The sequence below is a fragment of the Sprattus sprattus genome, assembly GCF_963457725.1.
Source record: "Sprattus sprattus genome assembly, chromosome: 13".
Classification (NCBI taxonomy): Eukaryota; Metazoa; Chordata; class Actinopteri; order Clupeiformes; family Clupeidae; genus Sprattus; species Sprattus sprattus.
In genome coordinates, this window is record NC_137911.1 from 19,507,117 (window position 1) to 19,533,383 (window position 26,267).

At 42.9% G+C, this 26,267-nt stretch overlaps 3 protein-coding genes across 3 annotated transcripts in view; 2 read left to right on the plus strand and 1 right to left on the minus strand.

Moving 5' to 3' along the window:
• The first annotated feature begins 9,515 nt into the window (after positions 1-9,515).
• Positions 9,516-15,107, plus strand: odc1 (ornithine decarboxylase 1). The gene is made up of 11 exons (XM_080849591.1): positions 9,516-9,636; positions 11,177-11,320; positions 11,707-11,834; positions 11,945-12,118; positions 12,490-12,662; positions 12,769-12,985; positions 13,121-13,204; positions 13,310-13,472; positions 13,567-13,682; positions 13,819-14,033; positions 14,145-15,107. The coding sequence occupies exons 3-11, from the start codon at positions 11,733-11,735 to the stop codon at positions 14,281-14,283; spliced, it is 1,383 nt and encodes a 460-aa protein (XP_080705717.1). The 5' UTR covers positions 9,516-9,636; positions 11,177-11,320; positions 11,707-11,732; the 3' UTR covers positions 14,284-15,107.
• Positions 15,108-16,178: 1,071 nt separating this feature from the next.
• On the plus strand, positions 16,179-18,390 carry lgals8b (galectin 8b; the record flags this gene model as incomplete). The annotated part of the gene is made up of 8 exons (XM_080850532.1): positions 16,179-16,217; positions 16,519-16,607; positions 16,752-16,962; positions 17,148-17,267; positions 17,374-17,400; positions 17,483-17,571; positions 17,853-18,018; positions 18,241-18,390. 8 exons carry the CDS (start codon positions 16,179-16,181, stop codon positions 18,388-18,390), a joined length of 891 nt encoding a protein of 296 aa, XP_080706658.1.
• A 2,046-nt stretch (positions 18,391-20,436) lies between these two features.
• The window catches only part of LOC308374577 (palmitoyltransferase ZDHHC14-like), a 55,164-nt gene continuing 49,333 nt past the window's right edge, over positions 20,437-26,267 (minus strand). The window contains exon 10 of the mRNA XM_080850377.1: positions 20,437-21,643. Coding sequence (XP_080706503.1) covers positions 21,197-21,643 — 447 coding nt within the window. The 3' untranslated portion in view covers positions 20,437-21,196. The remainder of the gene's footprint in view (positions 21,644-26,267) is intronic.

The window sequence follows — 26,267 nt, forward strand, 5'->3', positions numbered from 1 at the left end:
TGTGGTGCAAAATCTGCCAGCTGTGGTCTACAAAAGGACAGTGCAAGGCCATTCACAACAAAAGAAATCAATGTGAGTGACTGAAGGGAGCGGGGGCTCCTTGACAACAATAGCAGTAGCAAACCAGTCGGGTCCAGTCTAGACCAGCATGGAAGACATCAGAGAGTGGGGGGCTGTTCTTTATGGGACTCCATTTGGCAAGCCAATGCTTCCCAACTTCGCCCCACCACTGATGATCTACGACCGGTTGAGAAGTAATCCAGCAGTGTGTCTACAGGAAGAAGTGTGTGTGTGTGGGGGGGGGGTATCTGAGCTTCTAGAGCGTTTGAATAAACACACTTTTGATTGTGTGAATATAAGAGTAGGTCTGGTTCCTGGTTACGGTCCTCACAAAAGAAATGACTGAAGGCAGTCAAAATGAAAAGGCTGACATTTCCTGTAATATGTATATGTTGTAAGGTGGCGTAAAAGAAACTGACACTTAGCCACTAGCCAGTGGCTTTCTCCCCAGCAGAAAAACACTTTTTTTCATCAGTGGGTCAGTCCTTGGTGTTCCGTTTCTGTGATGGTTAATTCCGGTGTTTTGTGTTTGGGGAGAAAAGTGTGCCGTGCTCCTAGAAATGCCAGCGAGCGCCTGACCTACTTCAAGTGTCCCAGATCTCCTATAACCATGACGATTACAATGCAGGAAACTGCTCTCCAGCCCAGCAGAACAACTGCACATGTGTCATGACTTGCCACCAACTGGACACCAAAGTTGCTTGGACAACTGGTGAGCCAATGAATAGGCACTTTTCTTTTCAATTGAGATGTTACATAACTGAAATTGGTGTAAGGTGGAGGTTTTTTACGTCCTCTCCTCCAAACAGGTCCTGTTACAACAAGGGAAGTAGGGTATGGTTAGTGTTTTTTGCCTGATGTGGGATCAAAAACATTTTTCAAGGGTACATTTTCATTAATTATCTACATTTGTGTTCTTTTTTTTCCCAGTGGTAGGAACACTAGCCTCAAAGTGAACTTAACAAATTGTAGGAGATAAATAGGTCACCGGATGCTTGGTGGAATAAGCCAGCTCACGTCCAGCCTTTGCTTTCACCACATGTACTCATGTTTAAATATGTTTGACATCTTGTATTTGGGTTAAAGGGCCTGTGAACAGCAGATGGTCACACATACAAATCCTAGATTTGAAGATGAGCTTTTTAAATGGACTCCTGACCTGGACAGATCATATGTCAAGTGAGGCGGAAAGAGGGGATGAATAGCGATTTAGAAAGAAACTGTACAAGAACACAAACAAAAGCTTATGTCTTAAGCAATTACTTTGCTGCAGGGTACATTTCACTGTTCTCTGCTTCCAATTTCTACAGATTTATACGTGTAAACCTGGTCATAGAATGTTATCTCAACCTTGCACTTGCACTATTGTGTGTAGCATTCCTTTAGCTTGATGACCTAAGTCAGGCTTGTTGCACTTACTGGTGAAAAAAGTGGCAATTCATATTTTTAAATTCATATCCTTACATGGAAAAGATACTTATAGAGATAGACCTGTGTCTATTTACCTTGATAACTGTAAGAAAGTGTAGAACAGTTTTTGTTCCTACAGTTTCTGTAGCTTAAGTTTCAATCATTTTCTACAGTTGCAGTATTCTAACTCTGGACTGATTTTTGTCAGATCCTAGTTAAAAGATGCCCGGGTTAAAATAAAATCCAGAAGTGTACCTTTAAATATATTAAGTATCTTTTTCTCTAAGCTACTCTGCACACAAATACCAGTGTCCATGTGCTGGATATTTTACTGTTGAGCTAAAGGCCCAGTTGTGCCTATGTCAGCTCAACATCTTTGAATATGATCGCTGTGAAACAGTTACAGTCCATTTCAGTGTGCGCATAATGTCACCCCACAGCCTCAGTCCCTGTCCTGCCCTATCAGCTCCATCCTTTCCATGGGCTCCATTACATTGTGTGCAGCTGAGTGGCTGCAGCCGGGGTGAGGAGTCTTGGCGGTCTCCATGTAGGACAGCGGCGAGACAAAAGCAGGTTAGGGCTTGGTGAGGGGGGGGAGGGGGCTGCTTTGACAGGTTAATCCCACCCGCTGCGCGCTTCACTGGGATCAGGCGCAGCCACCGCCAGACTCACGTCACTGTCTGGGGCCGTTTGGTGGGAAGTTCAAAGGATCTGGAGAACCTCACACCATTTCAGTGAACGAGAGAATGAGTGGAAGGGGAGAGAAAATGAAGCGAGGGGCCAGGGATGAATTTCTAGGAAAAGAGGGCAGTGGTTCCCCCCTCTCTGCCGCTTCGTGTTTGAGGCTACTTTCATCATTACTTTACCGTTGAGAGGCCAGAGAGGGGTGACTGTGGGCTGGCAGGAGGGAGAGAGGGCAAAGTGAGAAGACAAGACCTTGCCATTCATGCACTGAGGCAGACAACTGTACATAGGTTCTATTACACATCCTTTCTGCACAAAGATCAATATTTGGAGGAGAGACCTGCACCAGCTTTTAAATCATTTGTTAATGCTTAACATTCAGTAAATGAACCTTCTTTAGAGCAGTTGATGTGGCTGCCACAGCAAAAAAAAAGAGACTCAAGTTCAAGATGCCAAAATGTGTATAATATTTGTTGGTCAGAAAAAGAGGCACCTAATTCTTCCATGCTTTTTCTCACCTCCCCTCTGACCCTCCATCTCTCTCCTCCCTCTAGTTGTCTATCTGCATCTTTGCTCTCTGATGCCTCTGTTTCACCTTCTCCCACTCTCTCCCACTCTGTCTTTGTCTTGGGGCCCTCCTCTTCCCATGGGAGAGGGAGAAATGTGCTGACTCGGGACACGCACATGGAGAGAGTGATCTCACTGCCGTCGCCCTTGGCGTTCAGCCCGTCTGCCTTGGTCTCAGGAGTTCCATACGGCTGAGCCCAGCTCGAGCTCCGCCATACCGCACCACTTGACAAGTCATAAAAGATATGCGGCGATAGATCTCCCCATGGATGCCGTCTGCCCACGTGGCTGCTGCCTGGTTTGAAGATGCCACTGCATGCTGCACACTGTATTTTGTGGTGAGCGGATGTAAGGTAGTTGGTGCCATGACGAATGCTTGTCCTGTTCCTATGTGTGTAATTTCAACCACACAAGGTTCCAGCCACTTACTCAAGTGGGTCCATAACCATGAGAATGGCAGTGTTAAGTATTTATTTTTCCCCATGAAAAGGTCTTTCTGATTCCGTTGTGAGTCCTTTCGGAATAGAACATGAACACCATTGGCCTGAGAAGACCTTTGGATCCTCGTTTCGTTTGGATGGCCATGCTGTGACCTCTGCAATGCAGGCGTTCACTGCTGAACCCAGGACATAGATTGCGAGGCCAGAGCGCTTGAGGTTTTCTGACTTCAAATCAGCAAAGCCTCAACATTTCAATAAATGCCAGACAGTCACTCACTCTGTTATTTGTGTTTGTGGATGGATACGTATCTACATTCAAAAGGGCCCCCATTTTACATGTCTCTAGTAGACAAATGCTTTGACTCTGAGCAGACCCTATACTTACCCCAAGGAGAAGAAGAAATCAAAAGGAATTATTTTCTCCCTGAACAACCACAGTATTCTTCTCAGCATGAATTGTCACATAGTTTTTGATGTGGCCTATGATTTACTTCTTAAGTGCTTTAATGTTGAGTTTGGAGTGTTTACCTAGAATTGCCTGAGATGGCCTTATTTCTATTTTCTAACTATCATCCCCTTACACTGGTCTAAACTTTCCTATAGTTTTGCATCTCCAGTATAAAACACAGGGCTCATAAAGACTGTTTTGGTTCTGCTTAATATGAAAGGTGCAGAATGAACCAATACCAGTGTGTAGAGTGCAGTCCAGAGTTAAAAGAGTTACTGATGTCCAGCTTCTGTGAGCACTAACATGTCAGGGTATCAGGGACTTTTCCTCTGTTCTTGCACTTTTACTCCTGGCCAAATCCACACAATGCCTATTTAAAAGCACATTTCAACCGATTTGGCATCAGTGGCACAGATGGGGGATTGTGCGTTCCTTATTCCCTCCCATGTTCTGGTGTGACTTTGGCCACGGCTGGCAGTGGTATTCCAGCCCAAGAGAAGAGTCTGACATGAAGGTTTTTCCCAATTTCAGCCTGACCTTTACACCCCCTATACTCTATGGGACTGTAGGAGAGCTACAGGAAGCCAATGGGGAAGACTGAACAAAGGGAATTCTGGAGATTCTTTAGTTCCAAAAGAGATTTCAGATATTGTTAAACTCACCGATAAAAAGTATGCCTTCAACTCGCTGTCTCTGTTTACAACCTGCATGAGTAATGTGCGTTGTTTAAACATGTCTTTTTATTAGCTTTTGGAGTGCACATGTGTGTCACTGTGTGCAAGTGCTGTGTTATGAGTGAGTAATAGTTGTGTCACGTGGTTACATAACCGGTGAAGCAATGACTCATGGATCAGTTACTCATGGATCAGTTACTCAAACATGGCTTAAAGGGACATAAAAATGGATTGTATGAGTAACATAATGCTATGACACCCACCAATTGTCCATGCTTGCTTAACCTCTTTGTGTGTCTATGTCTGTGTGTGTGTATGTCTGTGTGTGTAATTAAGATATGTTGCCATTGCGTAACCACTCATGACGTGGAGTTCATGGAAAGACATCCTGCCAACTGGAAAGTTTGATTTTGATGAGGAGATCCCTGCGCTGGCGGGCCCATTAGAGGTTGGGCTTTGCGGTTAACCCATGATCCAAATCCAGCCTACCGAATGCTATGGTGGGGGAGCTGAACTTTGGGCCGCTGATTGACATCTGGTTCCTTTTATGTCTACTCCCCTACCCCCACTCCCCCGTCCCTCTTTTTTTTTTTTTACTGTCCCCACATTGCAGCAAATCCTTCAGCCAGCCGCCACCCACACAGCAATCTCTTTTCCTTCAGCCGTGTGTGTGTGTGTGTGTGTGTGTGTGTGTGTGTGTGTGTCTGTGTGTATGTCTCCTAAGGTACACATATATAGACAGAGGAAATCCACTTGTCCCACACCTACACACACAAACACAGGTGTGTGCACACCTTAAACCTTGCACCTTTGCGTATCCGCAAGCTTAGAGGGAAGCGTTTAGTTTGCCTCCACCTCGATATTAGTGGGTTTGTTCTGTGATAACTTAATGAACTTAACTGTTGCAAGCACGTGTACGTGACGTCACTTGTTCATGAAAGGCAGCAGCTGTCAGTGGCTGAGCCGGCTGCATTTACAGGAGTGCTCACACAGGGATAATATGGTTCAGTGTGCCATAACAACTACCTAGCATATGACCAATCTAGGATGAAAACACCATGAATAATCTAATAAACCTCTTCTATAGTAGCATACTGGCATACTGGGTGGAGATGCGTTAACAAGTGACACCTTTGTGCAGCGTGCAGATAACAGTTGGTTGGGAGTTGATAACAGAGGCCCCATACAACTTAAACAATTGAGAGAGAGATAGAAAAGGAAAGAGAGAGCGGTTGAACCAGACAGAGAAAGAGTTGAGCTCAGGGTCACTACTCCCATGCTCTCCCCATCCCGTGACACCAAGCCAACCAGATAAAATGCCTGTGATAAATAAATGAATTAGCCTTGAGAAGCACAGTGTCCCTTCTCGACTTCCTGTGTGGAGAGGGGAGGCACATGCAACAGGGGTTACTGTCTGCGTCCGACATCCTTGGGGCCAAGATTTTAAGGGTGGGAGGTGGGTGGATAGAGAACAGACATATCTTCTTTCCCCCCTGCTCTCACTTTTCACTTTCCTTTTTTCCAATAATTCCATTCATAAAAAGCAATGTGGTTCTTAGGGTTTGAGGCATGGTCATAAAAAAATGACCTCATGCTCTGGCTTGGCAGGAAATCAGACAGTAGACATGGAAACACCATGTAGCTGAACGGGTTGGTGGTGGTGGTAGTGTGTGTGGGGGGGTGTTGGATGGGGTCGAAGAGAGACGATTGTTGGGGGGGGGGGGGGGGGGGGGACGTGAACTAGTTCATCTGGGAAATGCATTTATGGCTTAGCCACAGAAGCGTAGCCTTTCATGGTTAATAAAGTTTCCTACATGAAGCCTACAACGGAAACTGGTGCGACTGCAGGCTTTGGACCTGCACGCTAGTCTTTTCCCTTCTTAGGCGGAGTTTCTCATAACCAAACTGTAATGGGTGGAGTTCAATTCAGGGCCAGTTGCAGAGAGTAATGGGGTTCACATAAAATACAACACAAAATACATCACCATTCAAACCTACCACTGTGGTGACACGAGAAACTATCTTGTAATGTAAATGTTCAACTCCAAACATCTGCCCAAACCCACGGGAGGAACTCATTGAAAGGACCCACAGAACAATATCTTTCACCTTTATAAGAAATGTATATACATTTTACTTATAATGTTTGTGATGCCTGTTAACTCAAAGTGTATAAAAAGCTTTGCTCATTGTAATTTCTCGAAAGGTTATTTAAATATTCTGTTGTAAAATCAAACTCATAATTGCACTTTTTGGGAGATTCAGCATGGATATTGTCTTGTCAGATTCCTCATTACCACCACACATGCTATTCAGAAGAAGCCCTGATTGTACATAGAACTGAAAGCCAGCATGTGTCAGCATGTTTCCATCAAAAACCCTCTAAAACAAGATGTACACACTGGGTGAAAAAAAAGATGCCTGCAGATACATGAGACACAAGACTCTGTGAATCTGTGAATTGTTCCTATACCCATATTATTTGGAAATCATTTTAGTACAATGCTTTATTCAAATCATGTCTCAACTTTACTGAGGTTTACCATCAAGGGACATAATCATAATTTCTATTGCCACCCCTTTACATATTGACTGCATGTGAAATAAAAAAGGCACACCCATTTAAAAAAAAAAAATAATGGTTGACCAACTTAAGTATTGTTATCCGCCTTGACTGGTGGTGTCAAGTTTTTCTGTCTTCACTCAGTGAAAACTATGCCTCCCTTTATTTACAAGATGTGAATATGTAAATGTATAAATATTATTTGCGTATCTACGTGACTGACTGTGTAATTCCATATGACTTATTATATACCAGTGTCAGCCAGGGTTCCCCTATGACTATTTGCTCTAGATAGAGCACTGACCCGCAAGGACCTGCTGTCACTCCAGGATTAAGACACCAGACGGACTCACTGATTCACGTGACCCTGCGCAAATGGTCTGCTTCTGTCTTGTTAGAGGGCAGAACAAACATGGGTCCAGAAGTTCACTCATTGTGTGGTTTCCCAGTATGGACGTACATCGTGACAGAACTGAACAGCAGTCGGTTGTAAGATGTTGCCGTATTCAGTATAAGCAGAAGTTGGTAAAGCACAGAACAATCTCCTTTTTAGAGGACAGGGTTGCTAAATGCTAGAGATCTTGTCACTAACTGCCTGGCCCTTATAGTCCAGGCAAAATAGCCCATTTTGGAGCCAAAAATAGAATTCATTGTAAAAGATTTTTTTTCAGCATAGATCATTTCTATGAGGTGTCCAGAACAACATACTAAAAGTCTTAAGAAATCCTAGTTGAGGAAATATTTAACTCTCATCAATCTGAGATGTGTGCTAATAAAGCATTTTTTCCCCCTTTACTCCTATCAAAATAAAACTCTACACAATGAAAGTACCCATGAAAAGTAACATTTTGTGTATTACAAGTTTCTTTGAAAATTAATTGTAATATGCAAATGAGCTATACAGTAATCGAATATGCCCAAAATACACCCAAATGGGCTTAATTTTTTCCTTTTCTCCTACGACAATACAACTTTACATAGGAAAAGTATACATAAAAAGTAACTTTTTTTGTATTACAAGTTTCTTTTGAAATTAATTTGAATATGCACATGAGCGTCACACTTATTGAATATGTCCTGATTGAATAGGCAGAAACTCTGTACCCCTGGCAGGTACTACCAAGTCAGGCCGTTTTGAGGTTAGAGGCCAGTCTAAAAGCAACATTGCCATCTCCCATTGGCAGTAGGATGATTGGATGAAGATTGGGAATATTGGTGTTTCTGCCTATGGACATATTCAATAAGTATGGAGCTCATGTGGATATTCAAATTAATTTAAAAAGAAACTTGTAATACAAAATGTTTTACTTTTAATGGGTACTTTCATTGTGTAAAGTTTCATTTTGATAGGAGTAAAGGAAAAAGAATTACATTTTTGAGGTACATTTTTACCATGCATTATTAGCACACATCTCAGATTGATGAGAATTAAACATTTCCTCAACTAGGATTTCTTAGGACTTTTAGTATGTTGTTCTGGACACCTCATAGAAATGATCTGAAAAAAAGATATTTTACAATTAATCTGTCGTAAAACGCTACTTTGCCTGGACTATGTGGAACTTCATTGTTCTTAAATTCCCTCCCAACCAAACGACTAAAACAGTGTACATTCCCTTTCTGTTAAAGTTCATTAGATCTTTTAGGGTATAAAACTCTGAAAAGGCTTATTTTCCTGTGCTGTCTATTTTTGACCTGTTCAGAGGGTCCATACAGCATCTGTTCAAAGAACGTTCTTTTTCTACTTTTCTGCATGAATTGCAGGTACTAAACTGCTTTGTGAAAGAAACGTGTAGAAGAAGGGAAATGCAGAAGCTAACTAACTGTCACTGTAAGTAGGCTACTTTCGGATCCATTTAGGTGAGGGGGAAGGGGATCGGTCACTGGGACAATGTCGTGTTCATTTTTAGTAGCCTGTATCTATATATCTATATCTTACTCTTTTGTCAACCGTGAGACATGTGGTCATTTTCAACAAGTAGGCTATTACGTGACGATGGATGTCAGACCCTTCCTGTTAGGAGGGGCGACCAATCTTTGCCAAATGGACCGGAAAAGACATCTCAAAACCATAAACCACATATTCTAATCTTAAATGACATGGAGGCTTAGGCTACATTATGTTAAGGTGCAAATAGTAAGCAAATATGTTTATAATTTATGATGCCTGCAAAGAAGCCGAAATCTAATAAAATTGCCACGTTTACAATCGATAAGAACACATTTTCAGATTCAGTTTGTGTCATGTCGCACATCACCATTCTACCCTTTAAAATTAATTTTGTGATAACAACTCGCATTACATGTCCTTGGTAATCTATAGCACAACTTCCCCTCTTAAACTAACATAAGGGTAATACAATGCTGTCTGGTAAGGGAAAATAGCACAGTGTAGTTAATAATCTATCTGGCCTCAGGCACTGATGTCTCGTGGAGTTTTATATTAAAAAATATAAAAGCTCCCATTCTGTTATATTCCATTCATTCCCTTATAAAGTTCTCCTTATAGTAGATTGCCTTCACTTCGAGCGCGTGGAGCCGGTAACAAGCCAAAACCGGTTCGCACATGGCCTGAAGAGATTGAAGTCCGGTTTTAGCTGGTATGTTGCCGTGGAAACGCCTAAACTATATATACGGTAGCGTTCCTCTACCGGCTTCCACTCCGACTTCAGCCAGGCAAGGAAGGCACTATTGCACTGTAAAACCCGTTGCTTGTCGGCAAGAGTAAACCAACACTTTATTTCAAGGATTCAGATCCAATGGGAAAACTCTTTGTAAATGCTTTTAAAGGTATGTATAATATATGTTGCTTGCATGAATATATTATAAATAGTGAAGTATAATTTAGAGTGGAATCCGTAATCTAATTACCCGGCTTTCCTATGCGTCGCTAGCTCAGCTAGCATACCGCTGCATTTGTCTTATACGATTTATAACATCTGCTAGACTTTAGTATACTTTTCGATCTTCTTTCACTAAATATCTGTGTATTGTTTTTACAATTTGTCAAATAATTATGTTAAGTCCCTAAAGACATATAACATCGGCTAGCCGTTGAGGATTGTCAAGATAACTTATAGTAACGTCAGCTAAGTTGGAATGAATGGCGTTCCTGTTACAACGTGGTCTCTTACGATAGCTGTCTTCAACGCACTAACCGTTAGATTAACGTCAGATAAATTAGCTATATAACGGGATAGCTCTTCAGTTCATTTTTTTTTTTACACCAAAATAAACCTTGGTGTTTAAACATGATATGTGGAACTGTAATGCAAACGTTATTAGTTAAAGACGGAAATGAATTGAAATACTGTCATGTGAGAGTGGTAGGCTAACGTTAACTCGTGTCAATTTGGCTTGTTGGGAATGGTCCTCCACCCTTAACTTTACCTAACGTTGACGTTATATCTAACGGATCTAAAGAGTGTTTTTGAGAGTGGTGCGAACACAAAGTATGAATGTTCCTGCCTTCTGCTTACTGTAAATGGTATTTACCATTAGCTAACGTGAATACAGCAATGTTAGAAACGTTACACGTGTTGGACTTGATAGATAATGACAGCTAAGGTCTGCGCTACTAAAAAAAAAAAAATCGATAATGGTGCTGACTACAATTCCCATTGATTTGGCTCGCTTTCAACTGCGCATGAGAAAACAAACATCACCTGTATTCTATCATTAACAGTTCAATGCTGATCACAATGCTAGCGCGTACTCCTACTGCTTGTGTGGGCTTTGGGTCGAATGAGTCTTAAAGGAAAGGGGTGGCGGGGTTGCGTCCCAGTTTCTCCTATGTGGTGGTTGGCAAACAACGTTTGGTGTAATACCGCCATCTTCTGAAAAGGAGTGCAAGTCTGGATGACTTACCCTTCATCATTATTTGGTTGGCAGGTGCCTCACAAATCAATGAAGATATATATTTCAGATATAAAAAAAAGATTAAAACATTTAAAAGTTTTAATTTATTTAAAAAATGTAAGCGAAAAAAGCCAAACAAATTACACTATCAACAGCTGTCAACCGAGTTTGGTCAGCCATCTCCCCTCAACTTTACAGAGAGTGTTTTATATAAATATAATTTATTTGGCTTATTTTTTGCTTAGATTTTTTTTCAACATTCCTAAGAAATAGACACTACAGTCTGAAACCTGTAAATGTAACGACAACAAAAAGTCACCTATCTTTGTTAGATCATCATACTGTACTTTGTTACATACTATCATTAACACAATGGAAGTATCACCCATTGAAAGTATCACCCTATTTTACCTAATGACGTGAAAATAAAGCTGGGTAACTTCATATGTATTTTGATATGGTCCTTCCACAGAATAATCACTTGAGAAGAGCGCGCACTGGCTACTCAGAGGGGAATGGCCTTGAGTGTTATCTAAAAGGATTCAACTTTACAGGAGAACCACCTTGGCTGCTCTGTACCTGATTAAAATAATTATTCCATCTCTTTCTTATCCAAGTGAGTATTTTAATGTGGATGGGTTTGTGTTGCATATTTGTCCCTTGTAGTCATTTAAAATAATTGACACGTGTGTGTGTGTGTGTGTGTCAAACAGTGTTCTGTTGTAGTATTTTGTTATCTTTATATTTTCCTTTGTCAAACAGTAGTGGTACCTTTTTAGTACCTTAATTGCTAGCAGTAAAGTAATTTGGACTTGTTACTGGTGATTGGCAATATAAGCACTATATGAACATTAGATTGGTTGGGTTGTAATAGGTCTATGAAATGGGCTCACTATGCCTAAAAAACATGAATGGGTAGTTACTTTAACTGCTGAAATATGTTCTATAATATATGACCTGCCTAGCTGCTCTATAATTCAGCCTTTTTTTTTCTCCATACAGTTCTTTTGCAATCCAAAGTTGGAATCATGAACTCTCTCATTCCCGCTGACTTTGACTTCACCTTCTTGGAGGAAGGTTTCAGTGCCCGGGACATTGTGGAGCAGAACATCAATGAATTGTCCATGTCTGTAAGTACTCTTAAGCGTTTTTTCATTGTTTGCCGTTTCCTGTTAACTGCTTTTCTTGTTGAAGTTCTTGTGTCTCGTTCCTTTAGTTGATTACAATGTCTTGCTTTCAGGATGACAAGGATGCCTTCTATGTTGCTGACCTTGGGGATGTCTTGAAGAAGCATCTCCGCTGGGCTCGTGCCATGCCTCGGGTTCAACCCTTCTATGCTGTTAAGTGTAATGACGGCAAGGCAGTGGTCAAGACCCTGGCTTCTTTGGGAGCTGGTTTTGACTGTGCAAGCAAGGTACATCCACGTTTCCTTACTACCACTGAATTTCTGTACAAGGCCCTCTTGTAGAAAAAAATCTTTTCTATTTTGTCTTTCAATTTTTTTTTTATGTAAAGTAGTATTTATTGTTACACTAGGTCTCTATTGCTCGTAGCTTGGCTGTTCTCTCCCTTGTACGTCGCTTTGGACAAAAGCGTCTGCTCAATGTTAAAATGTAAAATGGAAGAGATTTAGGAGTGAATCTGTATTGCAAATGCATGTTTTTTTTGCTACTCAAACTATAGTATTACCCAGTGTGTCTATAAAACAATGCTATATCCTGTTACATGCACATTTATCAGCACTGTCGGCTCTCCTTTGACTGGTCCCTCTACTGTCTTCCTTAGACTGAGATCCAGCTGGTGCAGTCTCTGGGTGTGGACCCCAGCCGCATCATCTATGCCAATCCCTGCAAACAGGTGTCTCAGATCAAGTACGCCTTGAGCCATGGTGTTCAGATGATGACCTTTGACAATGAAGTGGAGCTCATGAAGGTGGCTCGCTTCCATGACAATGCCAAGTAAGTGTTACCATGACAGCAGATCAAAAGCAATCGCTGTGCTCAGTCCCTCCTTTTGTCACCTTGTATTTCTGTATTTCTAACTTGTATGCCTTCCCGTCGTCAGGCTGGTTTTGCGCATTGCCACTGACGATTCAAAGGCTGTGTGCCGCCTGAGCATTAAGTTCGGGGCCACCCTGAAGAACAGCCGGGTGCTACTGGAGCGTGCGCGTGAGCTGGGTCTGGATGTCATTGGTGTTAGTTTTCACGTGGGGAGCGGCTGCACTGATCCCGAGACCTACACCCAGGCCATTTCTGATGCCCGATGTGTCTTTGACATGGGGGTGAGTCTTTCTCTCCCCTCTCAAGTTCTATTGAAAGCACTAAATGTTCTTTATACAGAAAAGTTGGAAAAATGGATTTATAAAAAGCTAGTCATTTTCTGGAACTGATGATTTAATCAATGACCCTTCACTTAGGCCGAGTTGGGATACAACATGACTCTCCTGGATATTGGAGGTGGCTTTCCTGGATCAGAAGACACCAAGCTGAAGTTTGAGGAGGTGTGTTTCAAACCATCTAATGACACTGAAGTCACTCGATGCACTACAAGCTGATGTATTGGTCATTGGAGTTGGTTTTGCTAACCTGCCATCCTTACCTCACAGGTCACAGTGGTCATCAACCCTGCACTGGATAAGTACTTCCCTGCGGACTCCGGGGTGAAGATCATCGCCGAGCCCGGCCGCTACTATGTAGCCTCAGCTTACACTCTTGCTGTCAACATCATTGCCAAGAAGGTTGTGATGAATGAGCAGTCTTCCTCTGATGGTATGTAGATTCTATCTGAACGGCAGTTATGTGAAGTGAGCCCTAATCAAAGTGCTTTCTGTTGCTGACTTCTTGCTATTCTTCACCTTTTCAGAGGAAGACGATGCGACCAGTGACCGTACCGTGATGTATTACGTTAACGACGGGGTCTATGGGTCATTCAACTGCATTTTGTATGACCATGCCCATGTACTACCAACCTTGCACAAGGTGATTTTGCGTTGAAATCTTCACACTAGTTTAGTCTGGCATTAAGTCCACTGACCGAAACCGAATTTAACTGTTGGATTATAAATGTTTTGTAGAACTGCAGTCTTCTCATTGTTTTCTTCTCCTGCTCGTGCAGAAACCCAAGCCAGATGAGCGCTTGTACCCTTGCAACATATGGGGCCCAACTTGTGATGGGTTGGACCGCATTGTGGAGCACACAATCCTGCCTGACCTGCAGTGTGGCGAGTGGTTGCTGTTTGAGAACATGGGTGCTTACACAGTGGCTGCCTCCTCAACCTTCAATGGCTTCCAAAGGCCAGAGATCCATTATGTCATGTCCCGTGCGGCCTGGTAAGTTCTTTAAATCTTCCACTGGACATACATGTGAAATCACTTTGTGTGTTTTTAAAATCAACAGTAGAAAGGTAACTGATGAGCTAACCACGTTTCTGTAATTAACAGGCAGTGCATGCAGCAGATCCATGCCCAGGGGATGCCCACCCCTGCGGAAGAGTTGAGCCAGGGCAGCATGCCGTCCGGCTGTGGGCGTGAGAGCGGCCTTGAACTCCCAGCCAAGCCCTGCCCCACACATGTGCTCTAAACCCTAACCCCAACACCAGCACCACCCCATCCACCATGCACAACAGTATTAATTCACACAGCTCACTGATAAAACAATACAAGTCTTACAGTGATCGTTTGCCATCAGTCTACCATACAGTAACATGACCACATTCATGGTCTAGACTAAGGGCTCTCAATCTGCAGTTTAGGGCAGACATTTTGTGCATTTAGTGACCTGGTGTCTGTTTTGTCCATACTTCTATGGGGCCAACACTCCTGATGCATTGCAGACGCACACACGTCTCATCCTGTGTTATTCCCCCTCCCCTTTTTATTATCCTGTCTATTTTTATACTTGCATTGAAAGGCCAGTTACTTGACCGAGAATATGAAGGGGAAAACATATTGGCACTATTTAATTTCCTAGTATGAAAGATGTAGGTTAAATCCTGATGTGCATCTCAATCTCTAAAGCATCCCTCATGAGTACTTGTCATTTCACTCAAGGTGTAGTTCTGAGGACGGCAATTCCCAGAGTGCACTATGAAAGAGAATGGGCTGCATGTCCGGAAGTGGCTGCTATAGATGTATTTAAGTTATCAAATCTCATCTTCCATACTGAAATGTGAACATTTGCCCTTCATATTCTCTGAATTCCTTTCTGTTCTACTTTGTATTTGTATGTTAAATATGTATTTTTATTTGGTAGTCAGTTTGTCAATATTAATAAGCAAAAGGGTGTAGTTGCTTTCAACAGTGCATTTGGAAGTGGATTATTGAAGAGATGGGATTGCATCTATAATTTGCTTTCCTATGGAAACTTTTTTTAATTTTTGTATTTTTTATAAATAAAATTATGTAGTTGCAATGTCTGTGGTCATTTTTTTTTAATGGAAAAATAAAAGGTAAGAACATATTGACATTAGTATCCTCTCTTCTCTTGCCCACACGGTTCTATGAAATATCTGTAGATGAATTATAATAAATACTAGATTTTAATCAATTAAATATGGTCAACCAACCTAGAAGCATAATAAAATGAAAATGGTGAAACGAACAAATGTTGAAACCAATCACCTCAACCTTTAGTTAAATAGGCCTGAATATTGTGTTAGACCCTACGGTGCCCAGGGCCCAAAACATTGCCCAGTGGGCGATTAATCAAATTTCTGTAAGCTATAAAATAGGAAAGGCTTGCCGGAGCCTAGGCTCACTTGCGTTCAAAATATCGCAATACATTATTTCCATAATGTTAATGTTTGGCTCCACCTAGTGTTCATTTAACTTTACACGAACGAGATGATGGAAATTTCCTGCTCGGTCACAGATACGAGCAGCATAACACTTTTGAAGTGTTCCCTGTGCCTATTGCTTGACAGGTGTATGAAAAACTGACTACACGTTAAAGAGCTCATGCCGATTTGGGGTATTCAGTCACAGTTGCCTTTCATGTCGGGTATAGACATGATGGGCCTACATCCTGTTGCTGGATGACACTGCAGTGTGATAGATCAACTGACTGTAATCACTTTCATAATCGGATAGGGTTTATTTCACAATTTAATACAACTGTTATGATAAAATCCTAAACAATATGCAGTGTAATGCAAACAATATCCCAAGAAGTCCACCAGATAACAATATTCTGATCTTCTGATTTTAAATGCACATGTGGCATGTCTGTGTAGTTTGTTTTTAGACGTATTCTTGGCATATTTTAGAAGTAACGTTTTTTCTCTCAATTGTCCTTTAATTGGTTAATTCTGTCCTGAATCACATGGATATGTGGGCGTACCCTATCGGCAGCCTTATTGTAGGCTAAATAACGGACGGGAAAGCAGGTATTTGGATCTAAAAGCAAACCGGTCCACATATGTGGTCTAATGAATCTGTCGCGAATATCGTTATAGGCTTATTCAGTCGGACGTTCCAATGTCTGTAGCAAATGCGAAACAAACCATCGTAAATCCGGTAAGAGCCTATTTTAGCCCACCAGCATCAGTTGACTAGCCCTAACGTTACTTGCATTTATAACGCAGATATTTTCTAATGACTCCCTTACATTAGATATTTGATCCGTTGGCATGTGTGAGTTACATGTAGTGATTAAGAAGGTCAATAGTGTAAGTCCTACTTTGAGCAGTTATGCGGCCTGTGTCTTTTCGAGTCTGTACACATGATATTAGCTATAACCATGAATTACACGGAACCCTAGTGTACAACTCAGAGATGCCTACAGACCATAACATTTCCACACTGTTTTATGTTGCAGACAATTCCGTTTAGTGGAAATATAGTTGGTGGACTACATCCAGGGGATATTGTACTCATTCAGGGCACTGTGCTATGTGATGCAGACAGGTGCGTGCCAAATGTGGTCCACATGTGACTTTATTATGGTTTCATGGTTAATTTCTCTGACTGAGCTTCAATTTTTGACTGTTTGCTGCAAGCTATTTGGGATGCTATGCTAAAGTCTATGCTATATCTTTTTTATATCCCTAGGTTCCATATGGACCTGGCCTGTGGTAGCAGTACCAAACCACGGGCAGACATTGCCCTCCATTTCAATCCACGTTTCGTGTCCACCCCATGTATTGTATGCAATTCTCTAGTGCAAGAATGCTGGGGCCGCGAGGAGAAATTTGATCTGATGCCCTTTAAACAGGGGTCCATGTTTGAAGCTATCATACTAGTGCACGAAGACGTATTTAAGGTAAATTGCTATTAATAAAACATTAATGTTAGATAGGTATTGATACATCCATTGAAATGATCGAAGACCCCAGACTTACTTTCACATTCTCTGAAAGCATAAATGACAATGACCTGAACCATCTCTTAAACCAGATATTTCAACGACTTGATTCATTGCACCTGTGCTATCTTCCTCTCATGTAGGTAGCGGTAAATGGCAAACATATGTTGGAGTACAAACACAGACTTCCGGTGGAGACAATCAACACTTTCTCAATATCAGGGAGGGTCTCTGTATGCACTATTGCCTTCACACCAAATTCAGTGAGTGCTTTTAAGTCAAGGATCCTCCAAATGATATTGTAAATAGTGGCCTGGAACGTTTTCCTCTTCAACCATGTCTAGCTTGATTTGCTTTATTTCTCAACAGGCAATATTCTCTGAATCAGGGGACCTTGTAAGTGACTTATAATGCTCAAATTGATGTCTTGCTTGCAAACAAACTAGATTCACTTTGTAAAATAAGATGTCTTCTTTAGAGTATACCCTACAGGGGGAGTATGCTGGGGGGACTGAGTCCTGGACAGCATATTACAATTACTGGCCATGTCAGCTCATTTCCACACAGGTAGGCCCAACACCAACTATTTGAAAGGACAAAATTCTGAGTGTAGGACTCTAACCTTTGTTAAAGATAATGTATTGTATGCTATATTCACTGTTCTCTATTATGGCAGGTGCTACATATTAACACATCTTATTATCTACATTTGTGAGGTAGAAGCTTGAATTAAAAGTCCATTTTAGGAGTGCTGTTGTTTTCATGTTTGCAGTGCTTGGAGGTTAAGTTTAAAGGCTTTTCATTTAAATGGTTACACACCGTACATTTTTCTCACTGCACGTTGCCAGTTTCACGATCAATCTGAGAAGCCGGGGCTCAGAGAACATTGCCCTGCACCTCAATGCTCGCATCAAGTCGGGTCTCCTCGTCCGCAACTCGCTGCTGGGTCAGGGCTGGGGCCATGAGGAGCTGGAGCTGTGTCGCTTTCCCTTCGCTCCTGGACAGTACTTTGAGGTGCTTAACTGTTTACACTGTGGGCTAAATGGAAACTCTAGAAATAGAATTTGGAACTTCGTTGTGTTAATACACCATACTGACATGCACATTATTCTAAGAACTATTCCCCCACCAATACTGTGGGGAGAATCCGTCCACCTGTATCATACATTTAACCTCTAATTTTCACAAACAAAAAAAGCACTAGATGGTCCTCATTCTTGCATCCCTTTCTCTCAGATAATCATCCTGTGCCAGTCCCACCAGTTTAAACTGGCAGTGAATGGGGACCACCTGCTGGATTTCAGGCACCGCATGCACGACCTGTGCAGCATTGACCACCTGGAGGTCATGGGAGACCTAGAGCTGGAGGAGGTGCGTCTCTGGTGAAGGATGAGACCTAGAGCTGGAGGAGGTGCGTCTCTGGTGAAGTAGGAGACCTTGCCTTCACAAGGCCACACCTGGCAGGGATGACATGCCGTCAGGCCTCAGAGGACCCTTAATGTACATCAGAGACTGTAAATGTGTTTGTCTAAAGCTCCAGCAATATAGTTGGCCTGGAATGTCAGTTCAGTGCAAAAGGTGGTTACACAACGATCTAGTGATGCAGCAATGGTTTATCTTGGTTTGTTTCAGGGTGAAATACCACAGTACCGTTATTACCTCCTCTGAATTTCCTGAACATGTGAATCATGTAGTAGAGTCTGACTGTTTTGACATGAGCCATAACTCGCACAGTGAAGAACTATTCCATCTTTTCTCTTCCCAAGCTTCAGGTCATGGCTGTCATGTATACTGTCCTAGAGCATATGACAGTATATGTAGACATACAAGATGTGCTACATTTACATTAACAGAAAAATATTCTATAAAAGTTTTATAGCTGTGCTACAAAGTCCAGTTCCTTTTTCTCAGGACAAATAGGTTTGTCTCATATCCTCATACAAAATGGGAACAAGTCCTTATTGGGTTCTTTGAAACACTTGAGACCGAGTACTTTCAAAGCAAATGTTTTCCAAGACAAACGATTCTGCACAGCTGAAAACCGAATGCATACAGTCATCTGGCGTGGCTATCAGTTTGTTTACGATTCTTTTTCATTTTTAACTTCAGTATGAATCTTGTTTGTTTTTCAAACATGGTGGTGCTCTTTTAGATTAAAAAACATTTTTTTGTGAAGCCAAGCACAGCTGATATACTAAGATAAAGGCTCAGTAATACAATACAATTCAGAGTGCATTCTGACTGATCTACTGCTATTCTGCATGACTGCATAAAGAACCTAGTTACACATAGAATTTCTGTTGATGGACTGGAAACAGTGCTCTGGAATGCAATCTTAAGATACACAAGTACCTTACCTCTACACAAGTTCTTTGTTTACAATTTTCCTGTAACATGGAGTTGACACGAAGCCTTCCATTCGAAGTCGATCAAGTGGGATTCTCTGATAAAGGTGCAACCCTCTCAGGAGGAAAAGAGAGGCATGTGAAATGTCCTTAGTTGTACCCCACAGTGCAACTAATCTTGTTTGTGTGATTTCCAATAAACATACATATGCATAATATCAGTGCTTTGTAAAGTCGTGATTCCATTATTCATGGTGTGTATATGGTTTTTCTGATTTTTTTGTATATTTTATATCTTCCATGAATTAGTACAGTGGTTATAAAAATGCTAAACATGGAAGTTGCCCAATTGCTAGCATAGGAACATACCCGACATGAATTCAATAAAGTTGCTATTGGACAATAACCCTCCCAACCCTGCTTCAATGAAAATAGCTTCCATTCTCTGACCACTAGGTGGCGACAGATCTTTTCAAATGGCCTTAATGACAGCTAAAATAAATTAAGGCTCAGCTGGCTGGGCCAGGCATCAGGTCCTTACACAACCTTTAAAGAAGAGGTATAAGAGGTTGTTTTCTGAGAGTGAAAGTGCCTCACTGCCAGGGCCGGTCACTTTCACACTAACATACAGAAACACACGCACAAACACAACAGTATTAGTTAGGAAGGTGTCACACTTATGTCACACTCAGAGTCTGGAGAGGGCCTAAGGCCAGATGGAGCCCTACTCACAAAAACAGCTATCAAACATCTTGTAGAGAGAGAGAGAGAGAGAGAGAGAGAGAGAGAGACAGACAGACAGACAGACAGACAGACAGACAGACAGACAGACAGACAGACAGACAGACAGACAGACAGACAGACAGACAGACAGACAGACAGAGAGAAGTCCAATGCCAGAGACAGCTGATGGCGGTCATCACAAGACTGGGTCTTCACACTGGCAACACATTGTGCTCAGCTGCCCAACTTGAGGGTCTGTGTGTGCCGTTGGGACAGAGACCACCACAGAAGACTGCCATTAAAATGTAGGGCTTTTATTCATATCCACAGGAAATATAACATGAGAAAAACAAACAAAACAAAGTAGTCAGTATGGCACGACACAACACTGTCTTGTTTTGAAACATAAAAAAAATTAAATAATAATAAAAATAATAATAATAATCGAGTGATATGTGACATGATGACAGCAACTCATGTCGCCAACTGCACTGCGGACAAGAATCTCCGATTCGAAAGGCAAATGTAGGAGTCCATGGGGGGCTGAGCCGCGAGCTGGACTGTGTCTGATTTACAAAAGGAGGACACCAGACTCAACGCCACACCATAAAGAGACAGAAAAATAATAATGAGAACAACGAAGCAGCTTTTTTTCCTTCTCATGTCTTTAACTTGTTCAGGAGGAACTACTACTTTACCTCCTCCCTGAATGGCACCATAGGTATGGTTGCAGCCCTCATTCCTGCAGCCTATGCTCTGCCTCTAGAGGGCGCTTGATTGGGACCTTCCAGGGTGGGGGGCAGGGGACTATCAGGCCATGATGAGAGATCGGTGGATCTCTAGGACTTCTCAATACCAGCAGAGGGGTGAGTGTGTGTATGTGTTGGCAAAACGCAGGCTGGATGGGACTCTGATATTTTCAGAATCACCAAAAGTGTGTGTGTGTGTGTGTGTGTGTGTGTAAGTGGAAAAGGCATAGTGTCAGAGTCATGGAGGGGTAATAGGCATTTGCATGTTGAGGCGATTGGAAGAAATAATCTGCCCTTTCCCTGTCCTGTTACTGATATGGCTGTGGGCGTAGTTCATCTGTCGGATGGACAGCAGTCTCCTGGTGTGGTGGGGGGTCAGACAGAGCTGAGCTTGACCAGGCCCCTGACCGAGTCCTCGTGCAGCGAGTCCTGGCTGGCCGGGTGGTAGAAGGGCACGGTGTGGCTGTGGGGGCTCCCGCACGGCAGCATTCCCGGCGGCGAGGGCGCCTCTTCGGGCGTGAGGAAGTGGTGGTGGGGGTGCGGCACGTGGTGGTGGTGCGGCGCGTGCGGGTGGAGGTGCGGGGGCTCCGGAGGATGCGATGGGTGCGGGGGGATGATCTCGCCGTCACAGCTCAGGTTGGGCGTGGACGTGGGCGGCGTGGGCTGGCCCAGCAGCAGCGAGGGACACGGCCCCCCCAGCGAGGTGCGGCCCGGCAGCGGCGGCTCCTCCGGCACCAGCGGCGGCTCGGCGCTCTGGAGCAGTGGCGTGGCAGCAGCCTGCAAAGCGAATTTGGTGCTCTGAATGCACTGGTCTTGGTCACACTGAGTCGGGGAGAAACAGAAGCAGAGCGAGGAGAAAGGGAGAGAAAGAGAGAGAAGGTGCACAACCAGACAATGGAGATGGGTGAGAGGAAAGGTAGAGCCAGGGGATTGAGAGAGCAGAGGAGGTTGGAGAGGGATAGATAGATCAGGGAGGAGCAGGGAGGATGAGGGCAGAGCGGAGGAGAGATGTTAGTCACAGTGTTCCAGTGCCAATCGGCTCCATTAAAATCAGCCACATTAGTCAATGCGACCCCAAAGCAGAATTGAGTGCGGAAGTTCAGCTGACAAGCAGGCCCATTAGAGAAGTGTATCATCGATCACGCTCCAGGTCTTGCTAAACTCGATTTCTAGATGCCATTTGAGGGCTGTTTTAGACTAAAGGCCAGAGAAATAAACATCAGTAAAGCACTTTGCTTGCCAATAACATGTATGCTAAAGGGCAGTGTCATCACAAACACAGACAGGGGCTACACTGCAACAATGTTATTCTGAGATGAAGAAAGGTCAAAGGCTTGCCTTGATGGCACTGAAAAAGATACTGTTGTACAGTCTAGAGTAGGGTAAGGTACAGGACAGTCTTCAGAACACGTCATGCAGCAGAGGCTAGATTGAAAGATAGCAGCTTAATCAATACTGCAAGGAATTTGTAAACAGGATGACACAAAACAATATTACACAACGACAGATTATGGAGGTCCATCATTTCACATCATATATCATGAACAACATGTCATAATCCAAAGTCTATAGCACATATACACTCTGGCCTGGTTGATGTGTTCCATAGCAGAGCTAAGGTCATCTCTTTCAGGGGCAAAGGCCAGGATGAGGAGTAACCCCTTTTATACCACCTATGTAGTCTCTTAGCTCTTACAGCAACCAGCTATCAGAGATGCAACCGTTTGACTCAATTCATCACAGGCAAGGAATAAGTACACAGACAGAAATACAAATAGCTTTTTGCTCTATTGAGCTATGGCCGTACACTGGGAAAAAAAAAAAAACACTTCCTGTAAAACTGTAGAAAAGGGTAAATGTGGGGGATCTGATATCAAGAGATCACCACCTTTTGGATAAAAGCCCGGAAAGTTGCTTGAAATGATTCAGTTTTTAACTGAAATGACTTTTGCTCCAGCGAATGTTGTCCCTGGAGATGAGGCTGCCTGAAGCCAGACAACACTACTGGCCACTGGTTGAGCATGGTCAGTTTATTTGCTCTGCTCATAACCCCACTTTTGTGCCCCCCTCCCTTCATGTGCAGGTGGTAATGCTGGGCTTCAGGAGAATCCAACAGCTCCAGTCCCAGCTCTCTCTGGCTTTAAACATGTCAACAGCTCTTTGAACAGAATCCTGACAGAGGAGGCGTATTTGGACACACGCCCTCGTACTGAAAGTGCTTGTGCACACAAGATCATTTACCAGCGTTTTCAAGACTGATTCAGGGTACCTTTTGAATCTAAAGTAGACTTTCTGTTTAATATGCAACTAACTATGCAATAAGAAATGGCTTATTTACCGAGGTGAATCTAGGTCAAATAAAGGACTTGTTTTATGCAATTACATAATTTCTTTGGCTTTAAGAGACTGATAAGGAGGTCTGCGGCTAAACAGCTAAATGTGTGATAATGACTGGCTAACCCGCAGTGAAGAGCAGACATTTTCATCTACTTAGATAACCAGGCACTGAAGAGAGACAAACAAGATGTCTATGTTTGTAATGAACAACTTCTTAGGATTGATTATTAGATATCGCTTTACTGACACACACAGACAGTCTGCAGGGTCTAACTGCAGGGGTAAACAAGATGAATGCCATCTCGATGAGCAAATTGAGTTGAAAAAGTACATCATTTATTTTGATTTGTGTGACTGGGGTGAAATTAGTTAATGATTATACCCTGGAATGACAGCACACTGTCATTTATACGGCTGGGTGTCCATTACCAATCCATCTATTATGTCATACACAAGAGGAAACCAGAAACAGATTTGCGAGGCTGCCTTGTGATATGATGTTCACAGAGCTGTTTCTTTACCAATACAATATAACCGCAAGCAGAGCAAAGACAAGTCTTGTGCTGCTAGTGCTAGCTTCAGTTTGACACCAGGTTCAGAAAACTCAGTGTTTTCCCCTAGAACCGGTCAGATTCAAGGTTCATGTTTAGTTAAGTTAGTCTTACAACTCTGGTATTGAGGGAGGAACAAAATTCTCCACTGACAACATTAGGTCAACAGGCGTTCCTTCCAGAACCCTCCCTTAGAACACCAGGGAGAACCACAGTAGTTTGTACACAGGAGTTTGAATCACTATCCCTACTTGATACTGTAATATACATCTTGCCCTGTGAAACAAAGATGATGTCTCCAAACACAACTTAAGGTTTTCAGAATATTAATTTCTGCAGCTTTTTGATCAGAACAGTCTGCTTTCTAAAGACTCTACTCATTTAGAACCAGTGGTCTACGAGCAAACAGTGTTGCTGTGGGAAAGAGATGGGTCTTGGCTCTCTGGTTCAAAAGGCCACAAAGTGTTGGGAGTCTGGAATGCATACAGCAGACTGAGGATTTTAAACCTTCAAATTAGTGCCTTGTTCATCCGGCTATCAAGTGTTAATCATGTGGTAAAGACATGATTATGTCTGTTGGAAGATGTGTGTCCAGAACGGCTAGAAGATAGGTGATTAATGCTCTTAACTCTGGCCACAAAGCAATACACTCTTAAAGCTGCCTCTTGGCAACTCAAATACAAAGAGGCTTTAAAACGTCAACCTCAACTGTACGTAACTGTTTGTTATAATGAAAGAGAGTATTTAAAGTAACAAATCCAGGGAAGCACAAACAACAAGCTCCTCTATGCACATTAGGTATGTGGGTATGCCAGTAATGTCTATGGAATGTATTGGACTTCAGTATGTACTGGAAAGATAAGGGAAGAAAACATATGCACAGTCTAATGGGACCAGCGCCCTCCTCCTCGATGACAAATGTCTCTTTCTGTTGAGACCGGTGGGGAGGGGACCATGGTGCATCTCTTGAGGTCTTATAATAGGCCCAGACTGTAACAGGATGACGCGTGAGGCGGGGGCTTAACAAAGGGCTACACATCATCATCTCTGCAGGGGTCCTGAGCCAGGCGACACCGGTACTTAGGGCACTTGTAGTTTATAGCTCCTCAATGGACCTCTGTTACCTCGCTCACTCATTTCATCGACCCTGACCAACCATTCTCTCTCTCTCTCCAGATAGTGGTTGCTCTGTTCTTCAAGTCTTCAGGCTCTTAGGTGCAGACCCACTGTAGGGTAAAAAAAATAAAACTGCACAAAGCGTTGGTCTCATATCTCTTGTGTCTTCCTATCCAGACAGTGTCTTGTGGTAAAGGCTTAAGGTTGGACATCTATCATCTGGAGATGGCTCAAAGAGAAGCATAGGCAGGAAGGGGAATAAATATCCTTATTCAGAATCAATGCATCCTGTCTCTGTCGATCTGCTCTTATCAAGACTCCAAGTCTCTCCCTCTCTTCCTTGAGCTCTGTTCATTTATCTCTTTCCAGCACTGCTGTGCCAGTCTTCCTAAGCACACAGCAGAGAGACAGCAGGTTGAGGTTGATATGCTTGGAGACAGGATGTGGCCAAAGGGCTTTTGGAAAGATACACAGACGGACACACACACGCGCACACACGCGCACACACACACACACACACACACACACACACAGGGCTCAAAGAGGCTCTGGAATGACATTTGGAGAGGATGGCAGGCAGGATACGAGGAGCTGCATGGCCACCTCTCCTCGGCGCACATCTCCCAGCAGCCCCCTGCAGATGACCTACTTCCTGTCTCCAGCACCACCCACACACCAAGACAGGAGACAGAGCCAACATGCCTCCTCTTATCCACATGCTGAACATGTGGATGGCCCAGAGCACAGAGGAAATAAAGGAAAGAAACAGAAAGAGAAAACTCACTAAGAAAGACTGGAACTGACTGAAATACAAGGATGGATAAAGACTGACAGCCTGGCACAGAAAGAGAGAAAGAAAGAGAGAGGGAGACAGTGTGTGTGATGAAGTGAGACAGAGAGTGATGTGTGTGTGTGTGTGTGTGTGTGTGTGTGTGTGTGTGTGTGAGAGAGCGAGAGAGAGAGAGAGAGAGAGAGTGTGTGTGTGTGTGTGTGTGTGTGTGTGTGTGTGTGTGTGTGTGAGAGAGCGAGAGAGAGAGAGAGAGAGAGTGTGTGTGTGTGTGTGTGTGTGTGTGATGGATCAGCAGCCTTGTTTATTGGCGGGCTTCAGTAAGAGGGGGGGAGAAGTATTTATTCTCCAATGCTGATCACAGGGAACAGAGTGTACCGAGATAATGTTAAGTTGGAATTCCTCAGGGGAAGAGGAGGAGGACAGAGAAGATAAAAAAAAGAAAGACAACCAGAGTGAAAGAGAAAGAGGGAAAGTTGAGTGTGAGGACTGAGGGAACTAGAGAGAAAAGGTCTGGTGGTGCACCCCTGTGTGTCGCGTCCATGGAGAGCAGCCAAGTCCAGACTCAATGTGGATACTTGCCAAAAACAATTATTGGTGTTCATCATCAAAATGGTCAAGAAATCCCCAATATCAATGACAAATTGTTCAGAGC

What these genes read in the sequence shown, in the direction of transcription:
- odc1 (XM_080849591.1), top strand. Translation starts at nt 11,733, where the DNA reads ATGAACTCTCTCATTCCCGCTGACTTTGACTTCACCTTCTTGGAGGAA. An exon ending in CGCTTCCATGACAATGCCAA is followed by an intron (nt 12,663 to 12,768) that starts GTAAGTGTTACC and finishes TCCCGTCGTCAG; the next exon opens with GCTGGTTTTGCGCATTGCCA. An exon ending in TACTACCAACCTTGCACAAG is followed by an intron (nt 13,683 to 13,818) that starts GTGATTTTGCGT and finishes CTGCTCGTGCAG; the next exon opens with AAACCCAAGCCAGATGAGCG.